Raw genomic sequence first — 22,301 nt, 5'->3', positions numbered from 1 at the left:
ACCAGAGCAGGCATTACTGAGATGGTGATATTTGAGTGAAGACTCAAGAGAGGTGGGGGAGAAAGCAATAAAAACATTAGAAGAAAGATCACTGAAACCAAAAGGATCAGCCAATCCAAAGGTGTTGAAGAGGGAAAATACCTTCTTCAAGAAACAGCCTAATCAAGATGGTTGAGCAACTGGTGAAAAGTTCCTCAAGTCTGATCTTTTGGGAGCTTATAGGCCACTGTAAAGCATTTGGCTTTCATTCTGAGGTGAGACACCATTGGATGGTGTTGAGTAGAACAATAACATGATCTAATTTCTATTTTAGAAGGATTACTCTGTGGCTGTGGAGACTAGAATTTAAAGGAACATTGAAAGTAAGGAGACCAGTGAGAAGGCTTGATATTTTATACTAGGATAGTAGTGGTAGGGGCTGTGGACATGGTCAGATTGATATGTCTTGAAGGACTTAACCAATAGGTTTGGCTAACTACTGTTCTAGACCTTGGAAGTGGTTTGACTGAAAGGGTGGATGAGGGTCAGGAAAGAAAAAGAGGTGGCAAAGATGAGTCAAAGGCTTTTGGCCTGAGCAACTTAAAGGATGGAATGCCATTAACCTAGATGGAGAAGATGTAAGGAAGAGCAGATTTGATAGGTAAGGTCAGAAGATCAGTTTGGGAATCTGAAGGTTTAGATGCCTAGCAAACCTCCTTCAGGAGATGTCAAGTGAATGTATCATGAGTCTGGAGTCTGAACAGGGGTCTTGGCCAAGATACATACTTGAGAGTAATCAGTGTCTCAGTACTATTTTAAGCCATGAAAATGGATGAGATCAGCTAGGGAAGGAGTGTTAACAGAAAAAGAAGAGAGACAAACACTGAATCCTGAACAACTCTGAGGGATTGGGAAAATGAGGAGAAATTGGCAAAGGAATCTGAAAAGTAGCCATAAGGAATGTGCCATAAGGAACCAGGAAAACCAGGAGAGTGAGGCATCCTAGAAGGGAGAGAAGTGTTTCAAAAATGAGGAAGTGGTCACCCTGTCAAATCTGTTTGAAGACTGAGAATTGGCCTTAATGAAATGGATGACAACACCAGTGGTGACCTTGATAAGCAAGCACACAGTCAATGAAATGGTTGGGGGAAAAGGCCTTATGATAGAAGACTTAAGAGAGAATTGGAGCCAGCAAGTACATGTGACTTAAGGAGTTTTATAAAGGGCAACAAAAAAAATAATAACTGGAGGAGGAAAGTGCACCAGGAAGAGGGTTTTTTGTTGTTGTTTGTAATATATTAATTTTCCATTGCTGGTGTAACAAATTACCACAAATCTAGTGGTTTAAAACAACATAATTTAGTTATCTTACACTTCTATCAGTTAAAATTGCAACTCGGATCTCACTGGGCTAAAAATCTCATAGTCAGCAAGACTATGTTCCTTTCAAAGGCTCTAGGGGAGAATCTGTTTTCTTGCTTTTCTAGCCATGAGGTCACTCACATTCCTTGGCTCACGGCCCCCTTCCTCCACCTTAAAAACCAGCAACATTGCATCATTCTGACCATTCTTCCCCAGTCACATCCCCCTCTGATTGCCTTATTCTGCCTTGCTCTTCTACTTTTAAGGCCACCTGTGATTATACGGGGCCCTCTGGGATAACACAGGAAACTCTCCCTATTTTAAGGTCAGCTCATTAGTAATCTTAATTTCATCTGCAACTTTAATTCCCCTTTGTATTGTAAAGATATTCACAGGTTCTTTGGATTCGGATGTGGATGTCTTTGGGGAGCCAAGACTCTGCTACATATAGGCTACATTACTGCAGACCTGTTGATGGAAATAATCCAATAAAAAGAAAGAGAAAGGGGATCCCTGGGTGGCGCAGCGGTTTGGCACCTGCCTTTGGCCCAGGGCGCAATCCTGGAGACCCGGGATCGAATCCCACGTCAGGCTCCCGGTGTATGGAGCCTGCTTCTCCCTCTGCCTGTGTCTCTGCCTCTCTTTCTCTCTCTGTATGACTATCATAAATAAATTTAAAAAAAAAAAAATTAAAAAAAAAAAAAAAAGAGAAAACTTGGTGACGCAGGAGAAGGTAGAATCATTGGAGTGACATGACTTAGCAAATGGAGGAACTGGTTTCCACAGAAGCAAGGAGGGGACTTCCCCTATTTAACAGAAGGAAAGGGAGGAGACAACATACGGGGACAGATGCTTAACACAACTAAAGTTGATGTCTCTCTGAGAAATTTACAAGGACTATCTCACCTAATGCACACAATGAATGACTAAAGTAGATGCTATCATTATGCCCTTTTCTAGATAAGAAAACTAAAGATTTGGCTGAAATAAGCCTAAACCATAATTTTTCCTTTAGGTGTTGGTCTTATTTGGGAGTATTAAAAAAAAAAAATCTGCCTCACAAGATTAACTCAGCAAATGTAATTTGGTCACTACATTCATTCATTAATAAATTACTTTTAGTATCATGAGACTATGCATTTCAAAACAGTTTAGGAACTAATATTTGTCTTTTAATCATTGGAGCAGGGGTGGCCCAAGTGGCTCAGCAGTTTAGTGCCGCCTTCAGCCCAGGCGTGATCCTGGAGATCCTGGAGCCTGCTTCTCCCTCTGACTGTGTCTCTGCCTCTCAATCTCTCTGTGTGTCTCTCAGGAATAAATAAATAAAATCTTAAAAAAAAAAAAAATCATTGGAGTATTTCTTTAATTAATTACCAAGATCAGGTAATTTTCTAGAAAATTCTTATTTATTCTGTTAGTATGGTTTATTCATATTCTCTTTTCTTGAATCTTGTTTAGTATTTGAATTTTCCTAAGCATTTATCTTTTTTTTTCAAACTTATTAGTATAGAAGTAATAACTTCCCCAAATACTCTTTTTTTTAAAAAAATAAGATTTATTTATTTGAGAGAGAGAGGAAGTGTGCATGCAAGCAGGGGAGGAGGGAGCAAAGGGAGAGGGATAGAGTGAATCCTTGAGCAGGATGGTTTGATCCCAGGACCACAAGATGATGACCTGAGCCTAAACCAAGAGTCAGTCATTTAGATTGAGTCACCCAGATGTGCCACCCCCCCAATTTTCTTAATTCTACATTATTTCTTTTATCTTGTACATCATTCCTGAATTTAAAAATGACTATAATTAATTTTTAAAGGATTTTTCATGTAGAACTTTCTATACCCTTTTAATACACTTATTTGTAGTTTTAGAGCTTTTAAAACTCATTTCTATGCAGATTAATTTAAAGGCCCTAACTTCATTTAAAAGAATGGAGCTCCTCCTACTGTTTTCCTGGATTAATGCTAATTTGTTATATCCTAGTTTGTGTAGAAAGGATTAGAATTCCATTTATGTAAGCAAAACCAGAATGTAAGACATGTCTCTCACCATTCAAAAGTTTATTACATGCAATAAAAATTGCAAGTGATCACTAGGAAATTACCTGCCTTGGCAGGAAATACCAAAGATTAATTCAACCGTGCTTCCTGTTATTTGGGTAAGGAGTTTCCCTTCTGAACCAGAGAGCACGGAATTGTTATTAAAAAAAAAAAAAAAATGGGCTTTGGGTTAGGCCATTTATCAGCTATGTGCATTTGAAAAAATAACCAGTTACCAAATGTTTACTGGCACTCATGGACAATGAGGCACTATCCTAGCAGTTAGAGATAGATGAATAAGAAATACTGGCCCCTGTCCTCCCTTCTGTCCTACCCCTGGACAAGCAGAGACATGAGTTATGATCCTGGTTCTTTTATTACCCTTTTGGTAACATGGGCAAGTCATTACAGTAGTTGAGCTTAGTTTTCTATTTGTGAAATGGAAGTAATAATACCTACCTCACAGAGTTGTTGTAAAAACTAAATGATAAAAATACTTAGGTAAAAATACCTAGCATATTAGGTATACTAGTACATACATAATAGGTATGTACTAATGTGAGCTCCTTTTCTTTCTCCTTTTAGATTCTTCTGGTCTCACAAAAACACCTCACTTTCAGGCAAGAGCAATAGTATCCTTTTAATAATTATAGTACCACACAAGAATCAAATACCATATACTCAGTTTTCTCAACCTCAGCACTACTGACATTGTGGGCCGAATAATGCTCTGTTTGTAGGGCGCTATCCTGTACATTGTGGAATGTTTAGCACTATTCCTGGACTCTATGCACAAGATGCCATTGGCAGCTCCCTGGTTGTGAAAATCAAAAATGTCTCCAAGCATTGCCAAATATTCCCTCAGGGGAAAAAGTTACTCCTGGTTGAGACCTCTGCATTAGTGGATCATAAACTCACATGTAGTGGGTCTTAAGGAACATTTTTAAAAGTTAAATGACATGAAATTGAAACAGAATAGAAATCTTAGAAAACATCACAGATACTCAAGTATTGCTTAGTGATATGAATTTCTTACAGGGTTTATTTATTTATTTATTATTTATTTATTTATGAAAGAGAACATGAGTGGACGGAAGGGGCAGAGCAAAAGAGAAGTAGGCTCTCCACCAAGCAGGGAGCCCAACGATGGGCCCGGTCCCAGGACCCTGAGATCATGACGCGAGTCGAAGGCAGACGTTTAACTGACTGAGCCACCCAGGCACCCCTTACAGCGAGTTTCAATCAAGTTTCAAAGCCACTGTTCTGTACTTAAGACATTTCACATAAACTATCCCATTTAATCAGAAAACTCTATAAAGTAGGCAGGACAGATGTTATGCCCATTTTACAAATCAGAAAATTGGGGCTCAGATCAGCTGAGGGACCAGTTCACAGTGTTACTTAGTAGGCTAAAGGAAGAATATGAAGTAGAACCCAAGTCTCTAAACTTCTAGTTACAAGGTAAAAAGGAGATTGTTACCTGAGAGCCAAGACCTCTTGTGGGGTTCAGAAGAATAGAGACACCATGGAGTCGTAGGTCTTTGGCAGTGGGTCCAATCATTAAAACTAGATATCAATACATTAGATGGAAGTTTGAAAAACATTTCATCAAGATTTTTATTTTCCACACTGGCTTGCTAAGTTTTGTATACCCAGAGTCACTTATGGAATGAATAAATGAATGCACACACTGACCACACAATTCCTGTTCATCTTCAATCACCAAGTTCTTCCGATCACCCTCAATCAAGCATGTTCCTCCATTTGCTTGGAAGCTCTTCTCTCTTTTCCCACTGAATTTTTTTTTAACTCTTAATTTTTTCAATTTATTTTTTTAAAGATATTTATTTCGTTATTCATGAGAGACACAGGCAGAGGGAGAAACAGGCTCCATGCAGGAAGCCTGACATTCGACTGGATCCCGGGACTCCAGGATCACACCCTGGGCTGAAGGTGGCGCTAAACCGCTGAGCCACCCGGGCTGCCCTAATTTTATTTTATTTTATTTATTTTATTTTTTCCTAATTTTATTTTTTAAAGTAAGCTCTATCCCCAATGTGGGGCTTGAACTCATAATCCCAGATCAAGAGTCACATGCTCTGCAGAGGTGCCCTTCCCCACTGACTTTTAGAAAGAGCCCTTCCATAGTCCTCTAGGGGCCATGTTCCACAAATCCCCAGATGGGCTTATTTCCTTCTCCGTGTTCCTCCTAAAGGCCTTACCTAATTGTCACTGTAATGATCTGTTTTATAACTGTTCCCTAACACTCCCTGTGCCTTTGCAACCCTTTCTACTCCATCTCCCTCCATCCCAGAGGTAGCAACTATGTCCTAGTTCAAAAAAGCATAAACCACCAATCCCACCACAGTGCTTAGAAATGCAGTTGCTGTGTAACACCTGTTGACTGAGTGGGAGGAAAGAAGACAAGGCAATTATCTGACACTATTGAAGAGAACGCTACTGCTTCCTTTTGAGCTGAGAAGACTAAACTACCCATTTAAAGAAAAGGGTTAAAGAAAAGGACAGTCGCTAGAAGGCTCCAGCGCTCGCTCCTCCCTCCGTGGTGGCAGGCCACCCCTCTGTGGAGGTAGGAGTGCACTGCAGGGTGCTCACACTGCTGCCCAAGCCAAACTTCAAAACCAAACTGCAGGCCCCCACCACTAAGCCAGCCAGAGCTGGCCCTATCCCTGCGTCTTAAGCCCTAAGCTGTCTAGTTCTATGTCCCCATGTGGTCAGAGTGACTCAGGACCCCAGCTAAACAGAGGGCTTCACGTGCCCTAGAAGATTCTGAACCATTAGGTTGGAGATAAGGAACCAGTATTTTGTGTTTTTAACCAGTACCCCCAAGTGATTCTTATTATCAAAACTTTAGGAAACCAAACATCTTCCTGTCGCTCACTCTATGCAATTAGGGCAGTTACTTATTTTTCAGTGGTTTTTACTTCAATGTTTACCGTTGGGATATGCTATTGGTTAACAGATAAAAGGTTCCTGAGGTCCTCAAACTCTGGTTTATTAATATTCAGAATGTTATTCTAGAGGTTTTACCTTCTTTTTCGGCGGAGTAACTCAAGTGAGAGGCAAGGAACACAGGGCCACCCCCAAGGTCAGGGAACTTCTGGCCACGAGCCAAACTAGGCACTGAACCTGGTCAGTGCTGGGATGGCCTGGGCGTTATCAGATCCAACTCACTCCTTTCATAGTTGAGATCCAAGGAGCTGAGGTGACCAGCACCACAGTCTTTCTCACCAGGCTTTGGACAGAACTGGGGAGGTCTTTCCTTTAACAAGATTCCTGGTTAGAAGCTGCCGAAGGAGGGATGCCTGGGTGGCTTAGCAGTTAGGCTCCTGGCTTCGGCCCAGGGCGTGACCCTGGGGACCCAGGATCGAGTCCCACATCGGGCTCCCTGCGCGGAGCCTGCTTCTCCCTCTGCCTGTGTCTCTGCCTCTGTGTGTGTGTGTGTGTGTGTGTGTGTCTCAGGAATAAATAAATAAAATTAAAAAAAAAAAATCTGTCCAAGGAAAAGAGAGAGCTGAGAGAAAAACAGGCACGACTTTTCTACTCCTATTTTCACCAAGTCTGCATCACACTGAGAGGTCGGGGCAAGATTGAGCTAGGTCTCGCTGGCCGCCTGTCTTCCCTCCTAGTCAAATCCAGTCTCTCCTTGTTAATCGGAGCTCTCTCTGGTGGGAAAAACACCCACAGACGTTTCTGAAGAGGGAGGAAGTCTTCCATCACTCGTGACCTCATGAAGTCCGTCTGGGCCAAAAAGATAGTGGCCGCTTGGCTGAGGGCCCCGAAGACTTCCGAAGTTCTGCTCCAGGGTGGAAGGGCTGGGACTCTGCAAGCCGACCGTACAGGACGCACAGATAAAACCTCGGGCCCCAAGGCCTCGCTGGGAGAGACGCACACTCGGGACGGGCGGGGGCGGGGGCGGGGGCCAAGGAAGGGGGGAGGGGTGGGGGAGCCCCGCGCGCAGGCGCACCGCGGCCGGCTGCCCTGGCCCGCACCCGGGAGCGGCGTGGGGGCGGGTCACGTGGGCCGCGCAGCCCTCTCCGCGATGTCCCTACAAGGACTTGGGCTAACGGGCCCCGCCCCTGGCCGTGCCCTGGAATGTGCGGGGAGGCCGACCGACGGGACGGGCTCACCCATTTTCCAACGGGAAAGGGGGGGAAGAGAAGCTTTACGTTGAAAGAGGAGGTATAAAGAGACGGGAACTCAGCCCAACCTTTACACGAACGGACCATTACACACTCTTGTCTATTCTGAGTCGCCCGCTTTATACCCCTGCCCGTGCACTCGTTCAAAACTGCACCCCCCAAGCACACCGGCGGCTCCCCCCGCCCGTCGCCTCTCTACTAAGCCAGGCCCCCTCCGTCGGCCGACAATGGTGACTGGGCTTCCTTCCGGCTTGCTGAGCGGAGGCCGGAAGTGCTGGCTTTAGGGGCTCTGGCGGCAGAGGGGACTTGGTGGCCGCAGCCAGGGCAGCGAGGGGGTCACCGAAGCGCTCCGATTCTCGCGGCCGTGCAGGGTGAGTGGCGCTTGCGGTCCGGCGCGTGAGGCCCACCCCGGGGACGCGTCTCCGCGGGGCGTCTGGGGGCGGGGGGCGGCGGGGGGCGGCCCCCGGCGGCGGGAGCGCACCTGGGCAGGTGTCCTGGCGGGTTCCCGGGTTGCGAGCCCAGGGGCCAGCTCCCGGAGCGGAGGCCCCGCCCGGAAGTACCGAGGCGCGAACCTTGTCCCTTTGCCCAAACTTGGAGCTCGGGGAGCAGGACTTAGCTGGGTGGCGCCGCGATCTTCGCGAGCAGCCGGGCCTGTGAAACCCGAGCCCCGCCGCGCTGACTCCTGCACTATGTTTAGTTTCTAACGTAAACTTGCCCGATTCAAGAGAGTTTGCGCAAAATCCGAAGCCCAGCGTCCACCGCCCTCACCCCCCCCCCCACATGCTGCAGCTGTTGTTGCAGCTGTGTAGCTACGTTTAGTAGGAGTAACCAACTCAAATTAGCAATTTTCTCAGCTCAGCATCCACTTCTATAATTAGAGCTTTTTAAAAAGTGATATTTGTCAAAGAAGGGTTGAGGGTGTAGATCGCGCACCTTGAGAAAACTCCAAAGTACAACACCATGTTCCTTTTGGGTGGAGACTTTGGGTCGGGTCATTTTTCCAAAATATTTCCTTTTATTTATTTATTTTTATTTTTATTTATTTATTTATTTTTTAATATTTCCTTTTAAAGTAGGTGAGTGGGTGTATGAAAGAGTATACCATTTCTTAACAGAACTTTGGAACAGAAGTAGGGGTTCAGTTGAGATTTTAACTTAAATGCAAAATGCTTTATATATCGAAGTGAAGGAAGTGAGTATTTCTTAAAGTTAGTACTGTTTGTTTACTACTGGAAGACTTTGATAAAACTTTTCCATTTTCAACAGTGAGGCTTGATGTGACGGTCAGTGAGCCCTGACAACTAATTGCCTTTGTCAAGTGCTAAGAACTCTTTGGGTGTGGCAGTCAGAGATCTAATCCTACCTCCAACCGGAAGCTTGCATAGAAAATGAAGACTTGGTTCATTTGAAAAGGAAGCACCAAACTGAAAATGTATTTTTAAAAAAAACTGGCTGGCACCAAAAAATCACATATGCTTAGCTTGAGGATAAAGTACATTGATTAAATGAAACAGGAGATTTGGTACGGATACTACATGCTGTCACACTACGAAGTGTTTTCTTTTTTTCTTTTAAGTAGGCTCCAGGCACAGCGTGGAATCCATGGAGGGGCTTGAACTCAAGACCCTGAAATTGAAACCTGAGCTGAAATCAAGAGTCAGACATTTAACAACCCCACTAGGAATTGTTTTCTAAGATGGAAGTTTTTCCTTAAAGAATATGTCACATTTCCTATTTACTGTCAGTTTGGGTGTCATTTCTGTAGGAAAAAAAAAAAAAAATCTCTAGATTATTTTACATTTATTACCACTTTATAAATGTTAGATTCTAGGGCAGCCCGGGTGGCTCAGCGGTTTAGCGCCTCCTTCAGCCCAGGGCATGATCCTGGAGACCCTGGATGGAGTCCCACATCAGGCTCCCTGCTTGGAGCCTGCTTCTCCCTCTGCCTATGTCTCTGCCACTCTCTGTCTCTCAGGAATAAGTAAATAAAATCTTTTTAAAAAATATATAAATAAGTGTTAGATTCTAGGATTTGTCCTAGAGCAATTTAATGTACTATTAGTATGTATGGATTGATCCTATTTTATAAATGAAACCATAGAATCTAGAGAGGCTGAAAACTCTTCCGGTTACCCTTTGATGTACGGGACAAATCTCTTTAAGGATCTTTATTTTTCTTCTACCAATTAATCTAGTGTAACATCTTCCTTACATGATATGTAGCCTTCCTTTTGTCGTGATCCTGAATTGAGTCTCTTCCTATTTGGTCAACTAAAACACACATAAATTCATTGCTACCAACACTTACCTCCCCTGATTTAAAACAAAGTTATACTCCTCTAGATCTGAAAACTGAATCTTTTTGATCACCACTGATGGTGTTTTTGTTCACTTTCTTGTGCACCTGAAATCCTTTCATATTTCACGGACGCTTGCTCTGCATGTTTCCCTGCTCTGAAGTTTTATACAACAAATAATGCCTTCACACCAAGGATCTTTCATTAAGTACTTGAAAAATAGACTCGGGGCCCTAACTTAGAATGAGTGAGAGTCCTCATAACTTGAAAATCTTAGATGCCTATGTCTTCCTATACTACATAAAGAATATTTATATTGATGCATGAAATATTTTCAATGCTTTTTACCCTAGCTTTCTAAACTTCTATGAGAGTTGTGCATTTGCTGAAGGCTTGTTACATGAGGAGAGTTACAGTCTTACTTGTTTGAGGAAAGTAAAAGTGGGTAACAAACTAGAATCATAGCAAAGATGATAATGACAGTATCGTAAGCGACCTGTTCTTTGGGATCATAGCACTGTCCCTGATTTGGTTCCGTCTACATCATTTATTCCACCCATACTTTGAGTTTGGTAGGAAAAAGTAAATCACACTTATTTTAGAACAACTTACTGTGAAGCTGAACTGCCTATTGCTGGAAGGCTCCTCGTCTCTGGTGGGAGAGAAACTCATAAACAAAAACACAACCTCCTTGAAAAAGTAAAGGGCTGGGTACTAACTTGCCTAACATTATACTACTAGTTTTTGGTAGAATTAACTACCTTAATTTGTTAGAATTAAAACTAACATCTGAATCTCTTAATTCTAAGGTTATCTTCTAGCTGCTATATGATACAGGGTTTTTCAAGGTCTTCCCCCACCTTCTCTATTTTAGAAACAAAGATCTTTTCTCACCTCACAGTATTTTATAATCATGTACCACCTTTATTTTTCATTATTGTTATACATGTTTTAACTTGAGAGTCCTACTTCAGGAATGAAAACTATGACTCATTTCATAAGTTTAACCACTCATTTCTTCATAGTTGCTTCCCTACCTATATGTTAAACTTCTTGAAGATAGAACTCTTGCCTTACTTTTTTTTTTTTTTTTTTAAGATTTTATTTATTCATGAGAGAGGCAGAGGGTAAAGCAGGCTCCCTGCAAGGAGGTTGATAATGGGACTCGATCCCAGGACCCCAGGACCATGACCCAAGCTGAAGGCAGTGCTCAACCGCTGAGCCACCCAGGCATCCCACATTTCTTAATTTTTAAGTAGTATTTAACACTAGTGACATTCGATGTAATTAACTGATCATATTAATGATTGATGATTATTGATTGAGTTAAAGAAAAGCTCTATGTGAGACCACTGTCAGTGCTGACCAAAAAAAAAAAACCTTTATAACTTTTAGAAACTATTTTACAAGGAATACAGATTTAAATAATGCATGATTAAAAGAAGAACTAATGGCAAATACTTTAAAATTCAGATGTATGTATAAAACTTTATAGCTCAAACTGTTTTTAAAAGGTACCTAGAGGACTCCTACCAAATTAATATGAAGTTTTATAGATTTAAAAATGTGTCAACCATTTGACCTATAATTCTCATCAGTTTCTTTGTTCTTAAAATAACTGACATTCCTGCCTCATGAGGGGAGGACAGTGTTGTCAAACAAAACAGACTATTTTTAAAGACATACTTTGGTTTGCAAACATATGCATGCCTAAAATATTAACGAGAGGTGGACTGGTAAATATGTGCCACTCACTGGGTCTCAGCCACTCACCCTAAGTCCTTGAGTACAGTTAAGAGATGGAGGAATAATATACACTATATCTCTTTGTAGTTTTTAAAAAGACATTTGGGGGGGGGGGATTAAAAATTAAAACAATTTTTAAAATATAAGTACATTTAGGGGACACCTGGGTCGCTCAGTGGTTGAGCGTCTGCCTTTGGCTCGGGTCATGATCCTGGGGTCCTGGGATTGAGTTCCACATGGGGCTTCTCTCGGGGAGCCTGCTTCTCCCTCTGCCTGGGTCTCTGCCTCTCCGTGTCTCTCATGAATAAATAAAATAAAATAAATAAAAGTACACTCAGAATAGAGGAAAAAATTACAGCACTATTTAGTTTTTTTTTTTTTCCAGCTCTAGTTTAGGTAATAATGGTATTTATTGCCCCCAAAAGATGTTGCAAAAATGAAAATATAAATTCAAGAATGGTGCAGATAAGTTATGATAGGCAGCCTCCCAAATTATGATTAAAGGAAACTTGGAAATTAGGGAGGAGTGTATATCATAACTTGTGTGTTGTGTAGGGTATATCTTACCAACAGCACATTCCAGTGTATCACCAAGTGCTATATTGGATGGCCTGGAATTTGTGACTCTCCTTTGTGGAATTTCCTGCTAAAATCTGAGAGCAATTTAGCTTTAAAAAAAAATCTGAGGCAGAGCTTTTCTAATTATTTCTATAATTGAATTTAGTCTGGGTGATGTGGTCTAATCAAGAGAAGAATGTAAGAAATAACTTTAAGCTCATAGGAAGCATTGTATTCTAAGGTCACTTTGCAGTGCCGAGATCTAGGTAGTGCTTCATTCTTTGCAGTCCACAGATTTATTTTTAGAGCAAGGGCATAGTGTTTTGCTACATCATAGCTAAATGTTGTTTTCAGAACGTAAGCTTTAAAATTGTTACCCTGGTCAGAGAGTGAAATCAGTAGTGACTATTTTAGGCCTGCTTGGAAGAATATAACTCAATACAGTGACCTAGTCTTGCTGGTTAAGAGATTTTGCAGACTACCATCGCCACTTCAGCTCTGAAGGATGGTACGGTAAAATTTTATTGTCTGATGACTATGGGGTTTTTAACTCCAAACAAATTTTTATGTTATTTTAAAGATTGAGTTTTGAAAGTTAAATTGCCTTTTCATTTTAGGTATTAAGCATTCTTTTTACTTTTATCTTAAATTTTACAGGGATAAATTTAGATTATTAGAGAGCAAGGTAATTTCTATAGCTCTTAAAATGTTTGCTAAAACTTAAAAAAAAAACAACTAAATAACTTTAAGAACTGTTGTCCTATATGATTTTTGTCTATAGAGCACTCAGTCACCTCAAGTAATTTAGCTTGGATCTGTGCAAGAAATTGGTTCGGATAGAGTGGAAGTAAAAAATCAGAGGTGAATTTGTAGTTTTTTATACTCTTCAGTTAGTTGTTCAACAAATATGTTTCTTAAACTACTTTGATTCCAGAAGTGAGGGTATAATTAAAATGGTTACTTGCAAGTGGAAGAATGCTATTTGACAGTGGAGATTAGCAGATGAAGACCTCCTCATTCCATCAATGAGTCTTCCTGCTTTCTGTCCACCTTAGAATGAGGACAGCTAGTTTAGGCTAGAGCTGCAGGCTAGACTTGTTGAAGATTGAATTAGTATTCCCCAGTTACTACCAATAGCGCTGAAGTATAGGACTGTATCCCAGGTACCTACATTTTTGTTGTTGTTGTTGTTTCTTGTTTTCTTTATTGTTATTAAACCAGTAGATTTGGTTACCAGTACCTTATCTGGCTATCCAGCAGCATGGGGGGCATCCAATCTTGTTGATACGCTCTGAGCTTTGAATTTATGTTGGTTTTAGTTTGGAATTTGAAGTTAGTGATGAACTGTTGACACAACTGCTAAGGATGAGTGAACTCAAAGCCTGAGTCTGGTTTTTCTCTTTGTAGTTTGGTTTTATAAGTAATAGTATTGATTAGTTGAATGAGATTTTTTTTGTCAAGTGATACTACTCTGGTGAGTAGTTTTTAGTTCCATTTCTAAGTAGCTCAGATAAGTTAAGAAGTTTGATTCAATTTACTTTTTCCCCCCCTTCCTAATTAGGATTTAACTGCCACCATGTCAAGCAAAAGGGCAAAGACCAAGACCACCAAGAAGCGCCCCCAGCGCGCAACATCCAATGTATTTGCCATGTTTGACCAGTCACAGATTCAGGAGTTCAAAGAGGCCTTCAACATGATTGATCAGAACAGAGATGGTTTCATTGACAAGGAAGATTTGCATGATATGCTTGCCTCCCTGGGTAATGATCAGTTTTAATATTAAAGCTAAATGGAATTTCTGTATTGCCTGTGAAGCCAACCTAATGACGTTATAGTTTACCAAGGTTCAAAGTCTAAACAGTGTTTCCCAAAGTTTCTTTGGACCACCTGCAAATTTCCAGCCAGGTTTTATGATTGGGCTAAGGGCCAGCATGTTATATGTGTGTGTGTGTGTGTGTGCTGTAAACAGTGATATTGATTATGAGAGCAGTAGTATGCCTCCTTACATTCCAGGGGAATAGCATACAATCTCTAGACTCTTAATACAGGCCTTATTCATTGAGAAGATTTTTTCCCGAATAGTTTTGCTATTGTGAATACAAATAGCAAACTGTATAAATGATAGTTTCTCTTGTCAAAATGTTTACTGTGATGAATACTTTGTGCATTTTGTGATGTAATCAAAATTATAACTCTCCCCTTTTTTTTTTTTTAGGGAAAAATCCAACCGATGAGTATCTAGATGCTATGATGAATGAGGCTCCTGGGCCCATAAATTTTACCATGTTTCTCACGATGTTTGGTGAAAAGTTAAACGGCACAGATCCGGAAGATGTCATCAGAAATGCTTTTGCTTGCTTTGATGAAGAAGCAACTGGTAAGTCTGAGGTAACCTTTAATTACCAAGTGATTTAATTTTTAGTTGGGGTAACTAAACATATAATAACTTAAAATGTGATGACATAACACCCTCAGGTTTATACCATACCTGTTTTTTGGACAGGCTTTTCCTGTGGCATGTTAATCATTCATTTTACTGCCTCTTCCCTTAAATATTTGATTTACAATTTAATAGTCGTATTTGGAACTTCTCGAGGAAACTTCTGTTACCCTTTTACTAGAATAACTCTACAAGGGTTAGGTTCTCAGTCATTATGTTGAATGAATAACTTTTACCAGAGCAATCTTGTATGAAGTATATGAATTGCTGTAGGCCGTGATCCCATTACAGTCCTGTATTTGTTTATCAGGTACCTCTCAGTCCTTAGATTGTTTAAACCTAGTATCTAACCTTTTGCTCTAGAATCAGGCTCCCTGATTTCATATGCCTGTTTTGTATGACAGCTGTGCGATTTTGAGCAAGTTACTTAACTTCTCTAAGCCTCTGTTTTTGTACTTAGAAAGTGGGCAATAATATTACCTACATCATAGGGTACTTGTGAGGATTAAATGAGGAAGTGAGATAATTTATTTAAAGTGCTTAGCATACTGCTGGCATAGAGTTAACTCTCAAAAAAAAAAAAAAAAAAAACCATAAGTTAACTATAGAAATGCTTGAACAGGAGCAGCCCTGGTGGCTTAGTGGTTTAGTGCCACCTTTGGCCTGGGGTGTGATCCTGGAGACCCAGGATTGGGTCCCACGTCGGGCTCCCTGCATGGGGCCTGCATCTCCCTCTGCCTGTGTCTCTGTATCTCTCATGAATAAATAAATAAAATCTTCAAAAAAAAAAAAAGAAAAAAGAAAGAAAGAAATGCTTGAACCTTTGGCAAGGGACAGACACGTAAAGGAATAACACACATGGCATGTTTTTTGAGAAGGAAGGCACACGCTTTAGTTACATATTACTTGAACTACTTTATTTTACCTTAGAGAGGGAAAGGGAGAATCTCAAGCAGGCTCCATACCCAGTGCAGAGCCAGCTACAGGGCCAGTCCCATAACCCCGATATCATGATTTGAGCCAAAATCAAGTGTTGGACGCTTAACCAACTGAGTCACCCAGGCGCCCCTACTTGAACTATTTTAAATAGTCCAAGCACAGGCTGCTATTGGAAACATAGTCTCCATACACAATATGGCCTTATTAGGCCTCTTCAGGTATACCATCCTTGACTCTTGTATCATCTTTCTAACCTCCTTCCAAGCTCTTCTATGCATTGTTGTCCTAATTTACCTCCACCATTGCTGCTTCTGTGCCTTCCTTATCATATTACCTTGTCTTCTTTAAAACTGCAATTCTTAACAGTTTTACCTGGAAGAGATGGGGTGTGTTTTTATACTATTTTCTCCTGGTCCCAGGAAAACTTAAAGCCTCTCCTTTCTTTCCGCATCTAAGTATTTTATTCTCTCTCTCCTGGCACATACTCTTTTGACCTTCTATTTTAGTTATGTACTTATTGCCAATCATCACAGTCTCCCCACATGCAGAGCAATGGTTCTGTGTCTTCAACAGCATTATGTTCTCATCTTTGTTACCCCTTTCAGCACTTACCACAACTCCTTGCACATAGTCAATAATAGGTTCATTCAACTTGGCTGGAGATAAGGATTTATTTCTACAAGATAGAAGTCTGACATTTGAGATTGTTAGACAGAGAGGCAGAGACACAGGCAGAGGGAGAAGCAGGCTCAATGGAGGGAGCCCGATGCGAGACTCTGTTCCGGGACTCCAGGATCACGCCCTGAGCCAAAGACAGATCCTCAGGTGCTGAGCCACCCAGGCATCCTGAGAAACATTTTTATTTTTTTATTTTTATTTTTTAAAAAATATATATTTTATTTATTCATGAGAAACCCAGAGAGAGAGAAAGAGAGGCAGAGACACAAGCAGAGGGAGAAGCAGGCTCCATGCGGGGAGCCCGATGCAGGACTCGTTCCCAGAACCTTGGGGTTACGACCTGAGCCAAAGGCAGCCGCTCAACCGCTGAGCCACCCAGGCGTCCCTGAGAGACATTTCTTTTTTTCCTGAGAAACATTTTTAAAGGTAGAATTGAATTAGCAAAAACCCTGTGAGGTCTAGACTTTCTTTTGTGAACTGACCTTACACTTTAAACTCATTTTAGAGGAAATATATTGTCAATATTTTAGCTTAATTTCACATACAAGAAAATTGTCAGATTTTTCTTTTTGTTTTATGAATTTCAAAATCCCTGCATGGTCATTTATTAACTTTGTGTTAGTACACAAAGTTAGTGGTTCTCATCAATTCACAATTGATGTGAATTACTTGGGGAGCCTTTTAAAAATATCAAAGCCTTGGGGTGCCTAGCTGGAAAACGTGCGACTCTTGACCTCAGGGTCACGAGTTTGAGCCCATGTTGGGTGTAGAGATTACTTGAAAATAAATTCTTAAAAAAAAAAAAAAAATCAATGCTGGATAAGAAATCAAAGGTGGTATCCGAGCTTTTTTTTAAGCTCCCTGAGTGATTTTGATGTATAATCAGATTTTATGAGAAACTTGATGCCTAAATAAATAAATAAATAAATAAATAAATAAATAAAATAAAAAGAAACTTGATATCACATATGCAGAGTCGAAAGCAGACTTTTTGAGTCACCATTCCATATCCCCAATTCCTCACCTGGTGTCTGCGACATAGTTAATGCTCAAGTATATAATCAGTGTTTTTGCATACCTAGAGCCTATCTATATTTGTGATAAAATTTAAATTAGACTTGCAAAAAGGGAAAAATTTAAAATCTCATTGTACATTAAAAACAAAAACCCAAAAAACCAAAGTCAGATAAAGTGAAATACCTGAAGTAATATAACTTATTAAAATGACCTCAGAGCACCTGGCTGGCTGAGTTGGTAGAGCATGTGACTCTTGATCTCAGGGTGTGAGTTCAACCCCACATTGGGTGTACAGATTACTTAATATACTGAAAACAAAATACAAAAAAACTGGGCCTTAAGACTATAGTATTATTTCCACTTAAGCACTTTATTGATGCTTATGTTGTGGTATTTCAGTGTTACTTGCTTATAGAATAAGTGTGACCAGGGATGCCCCACATTGGCCCTAGAGCTTATTTAAAACAATTTTTTAAAAAGACTAAATGTAACCACTCATGCTACTTTAAGGAACCATGAGGCTTAGCTTCCTTAATCATACTTTATTGTTGTTTAGGTATAGGTTTAGGCCCTATTATGAAGACTTGTGGAGGGAAGTTGATAGAGCAGAGCAGGATGATAGAGCTAAGCAGCTGTCTGCTGAGGCTGGATCAAGCATGTAGAGAGCCCATATTTCCTGTATTTGCATATTTATAGTTCTTAACGTAGAGAACTGTATGCTTGGTCAAGTGTAGATGTTCCTTGTAATTATTCCTCAGAGTAGTGTGTATTTTGATCCCCAGTTCTTTATTCCTTAGGCACCATCCAGGAAGATTACCTGAGAGAGCTGCTGACAACCATGGGAGACCGGTTTACAGATGAGGAGGTGGATGAGCTGTACAGGGAAGCACCTATTGACAAGAAGGGGAATTTCAATTACATTGAGTTCACACGCATCCTTAAACACGGAGCAAAAGACAAAGATGACTGAAAAGACCTTCAAATTCCAGCCAAACGTTCCTTGTTGCCACTTTGGGTATTTCTGAGACTTTCTCTTAGAGTCTGTTGCATGCCCTTAGCTTTGCAGCTTTTGCCTTTCTTGTTGTATTTATTCTCAGCCATTGGGGGCACATGCATCTCTATAATCAGACTGGAAATGGGATTTTTTATGATTTTTCAGAATAGAAAATAGGTCAATTTAACTTACCAGCCCCCCTCCCCAAAATAACCGCAGTCTACACAGAGTCAGTATATTTTTTCAGAGAAAGTTATTCACTCAATTTTTTCTGAACCATAATTAAACTTTATGATAAAAACTTACTTGTACTTGTTTAAACTTCTTATTAACCAAAATGAGCTTTTGTTAGTTGCACCTTCCGAAGAAAGGTAGATGAGGGACGCCTGGGTGGTTCAGTGGTTGGGTGCCTGCCTTTGGCTCAGGGTGTGATCCTGGATGCCCAGGTTCGAGTCCTGCATCGGGCTCCTTATATGGAGCCTCCTTCTCCCTCTGCCTGTGTCTCTGCCCCTCTCTCTTTGTGTCTCTCATGAATAAATAAGTAAAATCTTAAAAAAAAAAAAAGGTAGATGAGACACATCCTAGCAAACGATGTGGTGGTTACACCACTCCCTTACTCCTTCCAGTTTCCCTAACAATCCTTTCTCTACCATATATTCCTCCCCTTTCCAAAGAAATCTACTTTTAACTGCCATAATCGGGTTTCCTGCACTTTGTCTTTCACTTTTAAAAATAATTCTCTATAGAATTTGCATGGACATGATAGTTTTGGTAGCTTTAAATCCTTAAGTTTAACGTATCTGTCAACATCCCTCATCTATCCTAAGCTTGTGTGCGTTACTTTATGTCATTTAAAATTAGAGCAGGCCACTGAGTGTAATTTTAATTTGTCCTAATTTTTTAAAACTATTTTAGCCCCAAAAGGTTCTGTGAAATGCTTTTTACCAAAAAGACTTTTTTGTGTTGTATTGCGAAATGTTGGAAGTACAATCCAGTATTTTTTTATTGAATGTAATTTCTTTTTAAATACAACAGTCCCTCTTGAAATACCATGTTTGTTTACACAGAGATTCACCATGAGTCCATGTATGAATTTTGGACATTCCTGACTTGCCCACAATCAAAACAGCTGAAGCTACATGCCTGGGAAAGTGAGATCATTATTTCAATCCTAAAAATAACTTCTGCTATTTGCAGAAATGCAGGACTGTTTCAGAGTTAATCAGGAAGTGGTAGAGTTTCATTTGCTTTTAGGCTTCAAAAATCTTTCAAATGTTCATAAATTTAAAAAAGACCTTGAAATGCTGGGAGAAAAGGTTGGTTGAAGAGAGTTGATGGCCTACAAAGATGAGTAATTGACAATTACTCTAATAACTTTATGTTTTATGCTACTATTAACAAGACTATCCTTGGACAAAACCATTACCTCATTCAATAAACAATTACTGAATGCCTTCAAGGCAGCAGACCTTTGCACTCAACAGGATAGCTGAGCTAGATCCTTTAATTGTGGTGCAGCCAGCTTTACAGAGCAGAAGTAGAAAGACTAGAAACAAGACTGCTTCTGCCCCCTTCAAGATTAGAATCTTAGCACCTCCCTAACTCTTTGCCCTTTATGTGTTTCTGTATTTCATTCAGTGGGTTAAGCAAAATACTTGTACAAGGCTCTTAGCCATGATGCCTAAAACCTGGTTTGTTGAATTTCCATTTCTACTGGAAACATGGTCACTGCTGTTTTTAACAAATTTTCAAATAACATTGTTTCCACTACAGAAACAAAGTGGTCTCATCTACTAAAATCAGCTCTTGCAGTATCCCCATTTTCATTTCAAATAACTGTTCAAAGAATCAGCTTCCATTAGGAACAGTGAGTGGTCTCCCATGAATGAAATGTCTCCTAATATGGTACTAGCATTCTCTACATAGTAGCTAGGTTTTATTTAAGCAAGGATGATTGCCAATAAAAAGCTAAAGCATCTACTCCCAGCAGTGGATTTGACTGAAAAACCAGTCTCCATGAAGAAGGTCCTATATTTCAAAAGTTCTCATGAAACCAGCATATGTGCAAGGAGCATCCTTATCCATCTGCTATGATTATTATATGATCATTGGACTCGAGGGCCCAAATTTTACGCAATCAAGGAGCCTATGACTCAAGAGCAGAAATTGTTGAGTGCTACTGAGAAAAAAAGGAAAACCAAACTATATGAGATTAGAAAAATCATATTCTGAAAAGGAAAGGCAACCATTTCCTCTAAAATATGAATAGAGAAAGGACAAGAAGTAAAATACCTGGATTTAGGGACATGGAGAAAAGTTAGAAGAAAAATCAGATAGAAGACTATAAAAAGGCTTGAAGAAGTAGAGCCACAATCAGTATTGTAGAAATCAAGTGAATAGTTTCGAGAATGAGGAGGTTAGTCAGTAGTATTAAATTGCAGAAAAGCTGAGTAAAGTTGAAATGGGGCCACTAGATTTGACACATCATTGGTCACCTTTGTTAGATCTATTAGAGAGGGTTTTTTTTTTTATTTTTTTAAGATTTTGAGAGAGCAAGAGAGGGAGCACAAGTAGGGGAGGGGCAGAGGGAGAAGCAGGTTCCTGCTGAGGAGGGATCTTAAAGGATCTTGATGTGGGGCTGGATCCCAGGACCCTGAAATCATGACTTGAGCTGAAGGTAGATGCTTAACTGACCGAGCGACCCAGGTACCCCAAGGTAGAGTTTTGAACACAGGACCCAAATGGTGGACAGTGCCTAGGTTTAGGGATCAAGCCAATCTGCATTTTAATCCCATTTTTGCTACATAGCTTCATAGCCTTAAGTACGCTATTTAAATTCCCTGGACCTCTATTCATTTTTAAAATAGAAGTAATGATATTGGTTCATCATAGGAATATAATCTGTTAATACACAAAGCAGCACTTTTTTGTGACTAAGAGCAGTAAGGGATTTAGAGCCAGACTTGATTTAGTGAATTCCACTACTTGGCTTTGTATCCTTGGGCAGGTCACTCTTAAGTGTCCATTTCATTACCTATATAACAGGGATGATAACCTCCAAGTTGTATTGTGAAAATCAGAGACACTAAAGCTAAATGGTCTGGCACACAGTAGGTATTCAAAAAGTTACTGCTCTGTTTACCAGTGAAGGGTCTGAAGTTGGCAATGAAGAGAAGCTTGAAGGGAAGGTAGGATCAAAGGGCTCAGCTTCAGAGATTCAAGCCTGTTTGTAGACAGAGAGGAAAAAGACTAGAGGAAACAATCAGTGACACAAAATGAAACATGTCCAGGAGATAGGAAGGGACAGAACCTAGATCACATGTTGTAGGATTATCCTATTATCCTAGAGAAATAAAAATGGATACTGTTCCCTCTGAAAAGAGGGAAGGGTGGGTGATAGGAGTTAAATGGTAGTTGGAAATAAAAGGCTGAGGTTAAGAGAAAGGTCCATAGTTGTTTGATAGTAAATTAGCTCAAACTAGAATTGTATTATATTAGTGCTCACTTTGGCAGCACATATACTAGAATTGTATTATACTAAAGGGTTAATACGGATTGAATGAGAATACATTAAAAAGTCTTATCAGTTTCCTAGTACTAGCTACATGCTGAAATAATTTAGATTTCTAGAGTAGATCCAATATGTAGACCTGTTTGTATCTTCCTAGGTCTTCCTTAAGTGTACAATTTATTTCCCTGAAACTTGGTTTTTTATTATCCTTGAAGGCATTACCAGAACTAATCCCACATGGAAGGCCCCAGTTTTCCCAATGCTGCTTCTCCCATTTCCACTTGCTCTTGAATGTCCAAGTACCTGTATCCTTTTACCCTAGATTCTATCTCCCTACTCAGGTAGTGTCCTAATGTCCTAAAATGTATTTTATAGTTGTAATGAATATACAACTTGTTTTTTAGTTTAATGTATCTCAGCTTACCTTTCATGTTTTGATATAGTCACCATTTTTATTTTTAGCCATTCTTTTTAATGACCATAATTGTCTTTGACATGGATATGCCCTAGCCATTACCCAAGTGGTGGACATTTAGATGTTGGGCTTTTCATTAATAAATATGTTTTTCTTTTGAATCTAGAGA

At 40.2% G+C, this 22,301-nt stretch overlaps 2 protein-coding genes across 8 annotated transcripts in view; one reads left to right on the top strand and one right to left on the bottom strand.

Moving 5' to 3' along the window:
• The window catches only part of MYOM1 (myomesin 1), a 155,610-nt gene extending 148,291 nt beyond the window's left edge, over window positions 1–7,319 (bottom strand). For 2 of the 6 annotated variants that reach the window (XM_072735025.1, XM_072735031.1), the window contains exon 1: window positions 6,426–7,319. Coding sequence is in view for 2 of the 6 variants with exons in the window: in XM_072735024.1 (XP_072591125.1) it covers window positions 4,858–4,938 (81 nt within the window). In the remaining 4 variants the exon portion in view is untranslated. Of the gene's footprint in view, window positions 1–4,857; window positions 5,001–6,425 lie in introns of those variants that run through there. The other 4 variants (XM_072735026.1, XM_072735032.1, XM_072735024.1 and 1 more) reach the window with 3 other exon arrangements.
• A 70-nt stretch (window positions 7,320–7,389) lies between these two features.
• Window positions 7,390–18,511, top strand: LOC112925264 (myosin regulatory light polypeptide 9). Of its 2 annotated transcripts, none has more exons than XM_026005884.2 (4): window positions 7,390–7,908; window positions 13,700–13,898; window positions 14,354–14,515; window positions 18,010–18,511. In XM_026005884.2, the coding sequence occupies exons 2-4, from the start codon at window positions 13,715–13,717 to the stop codon at window positions 18,180–18,182; spliced, it is 519 nt and encodes a 172-aa protein (XP_025861669.2). In that variant the 5' UTR covers window positions 7,390–7,908; window positions 13,700–13,714; the 3' UTR covers window positions 18,183–18,511. The 2 variants fall into 2 exon arrangements, with proteins under 2 accessions (XP_025861669.2, XP_072591121.1); XM_072735020.1 differs by lacking the exon at window positions 7,390–7,908 and adding an exon at window positions 12,469–12,646.
• The last annotated feature ends 3,790 nt before the right edge of the window (window positions 18,512–22,301 follow it).

Source organism: Vulpes vulpes, chromosome 13 (genome assembly GCF_048418805.1).
Source record: "Vulpes vulpes isolate BD-2025 chromosome 13, VulVul3, whole genome shotgun sequence".
In the NCBI taxonomy this organism is placed as follows: domain Eukaryota; kingdom Metazoa; phylum Chordata; class Mammalia; order Carnivora; family Canidae; genus Vulpes; species Vulpes vulpes.
The sequence above is the reverse complement of the archived record's forward strand: the minus strand, read 5'-3'. Positions and strand labels throughout refer to the sequence as shown.

Bases quoted from the DNA above. Each gene is read 5' to 3' on its own strand.
- LOC112925264 (XM_072735020.1), top strand. The intron at 13,899-14,353 runs GTAATGATCAGT...TTTTTTTTTTAG, and splicing joins TGATATGCTTGCCTCCCTGG to GGAAAAATCCAACCGATGAG. The intron at 14,516-18,009 runs GTAAGTCTGAGG...TTTATTCCTTAG, and splicing joins CTTTGATGAAGAAGCAACTG to GCACCATCCAGGAAGATTAC.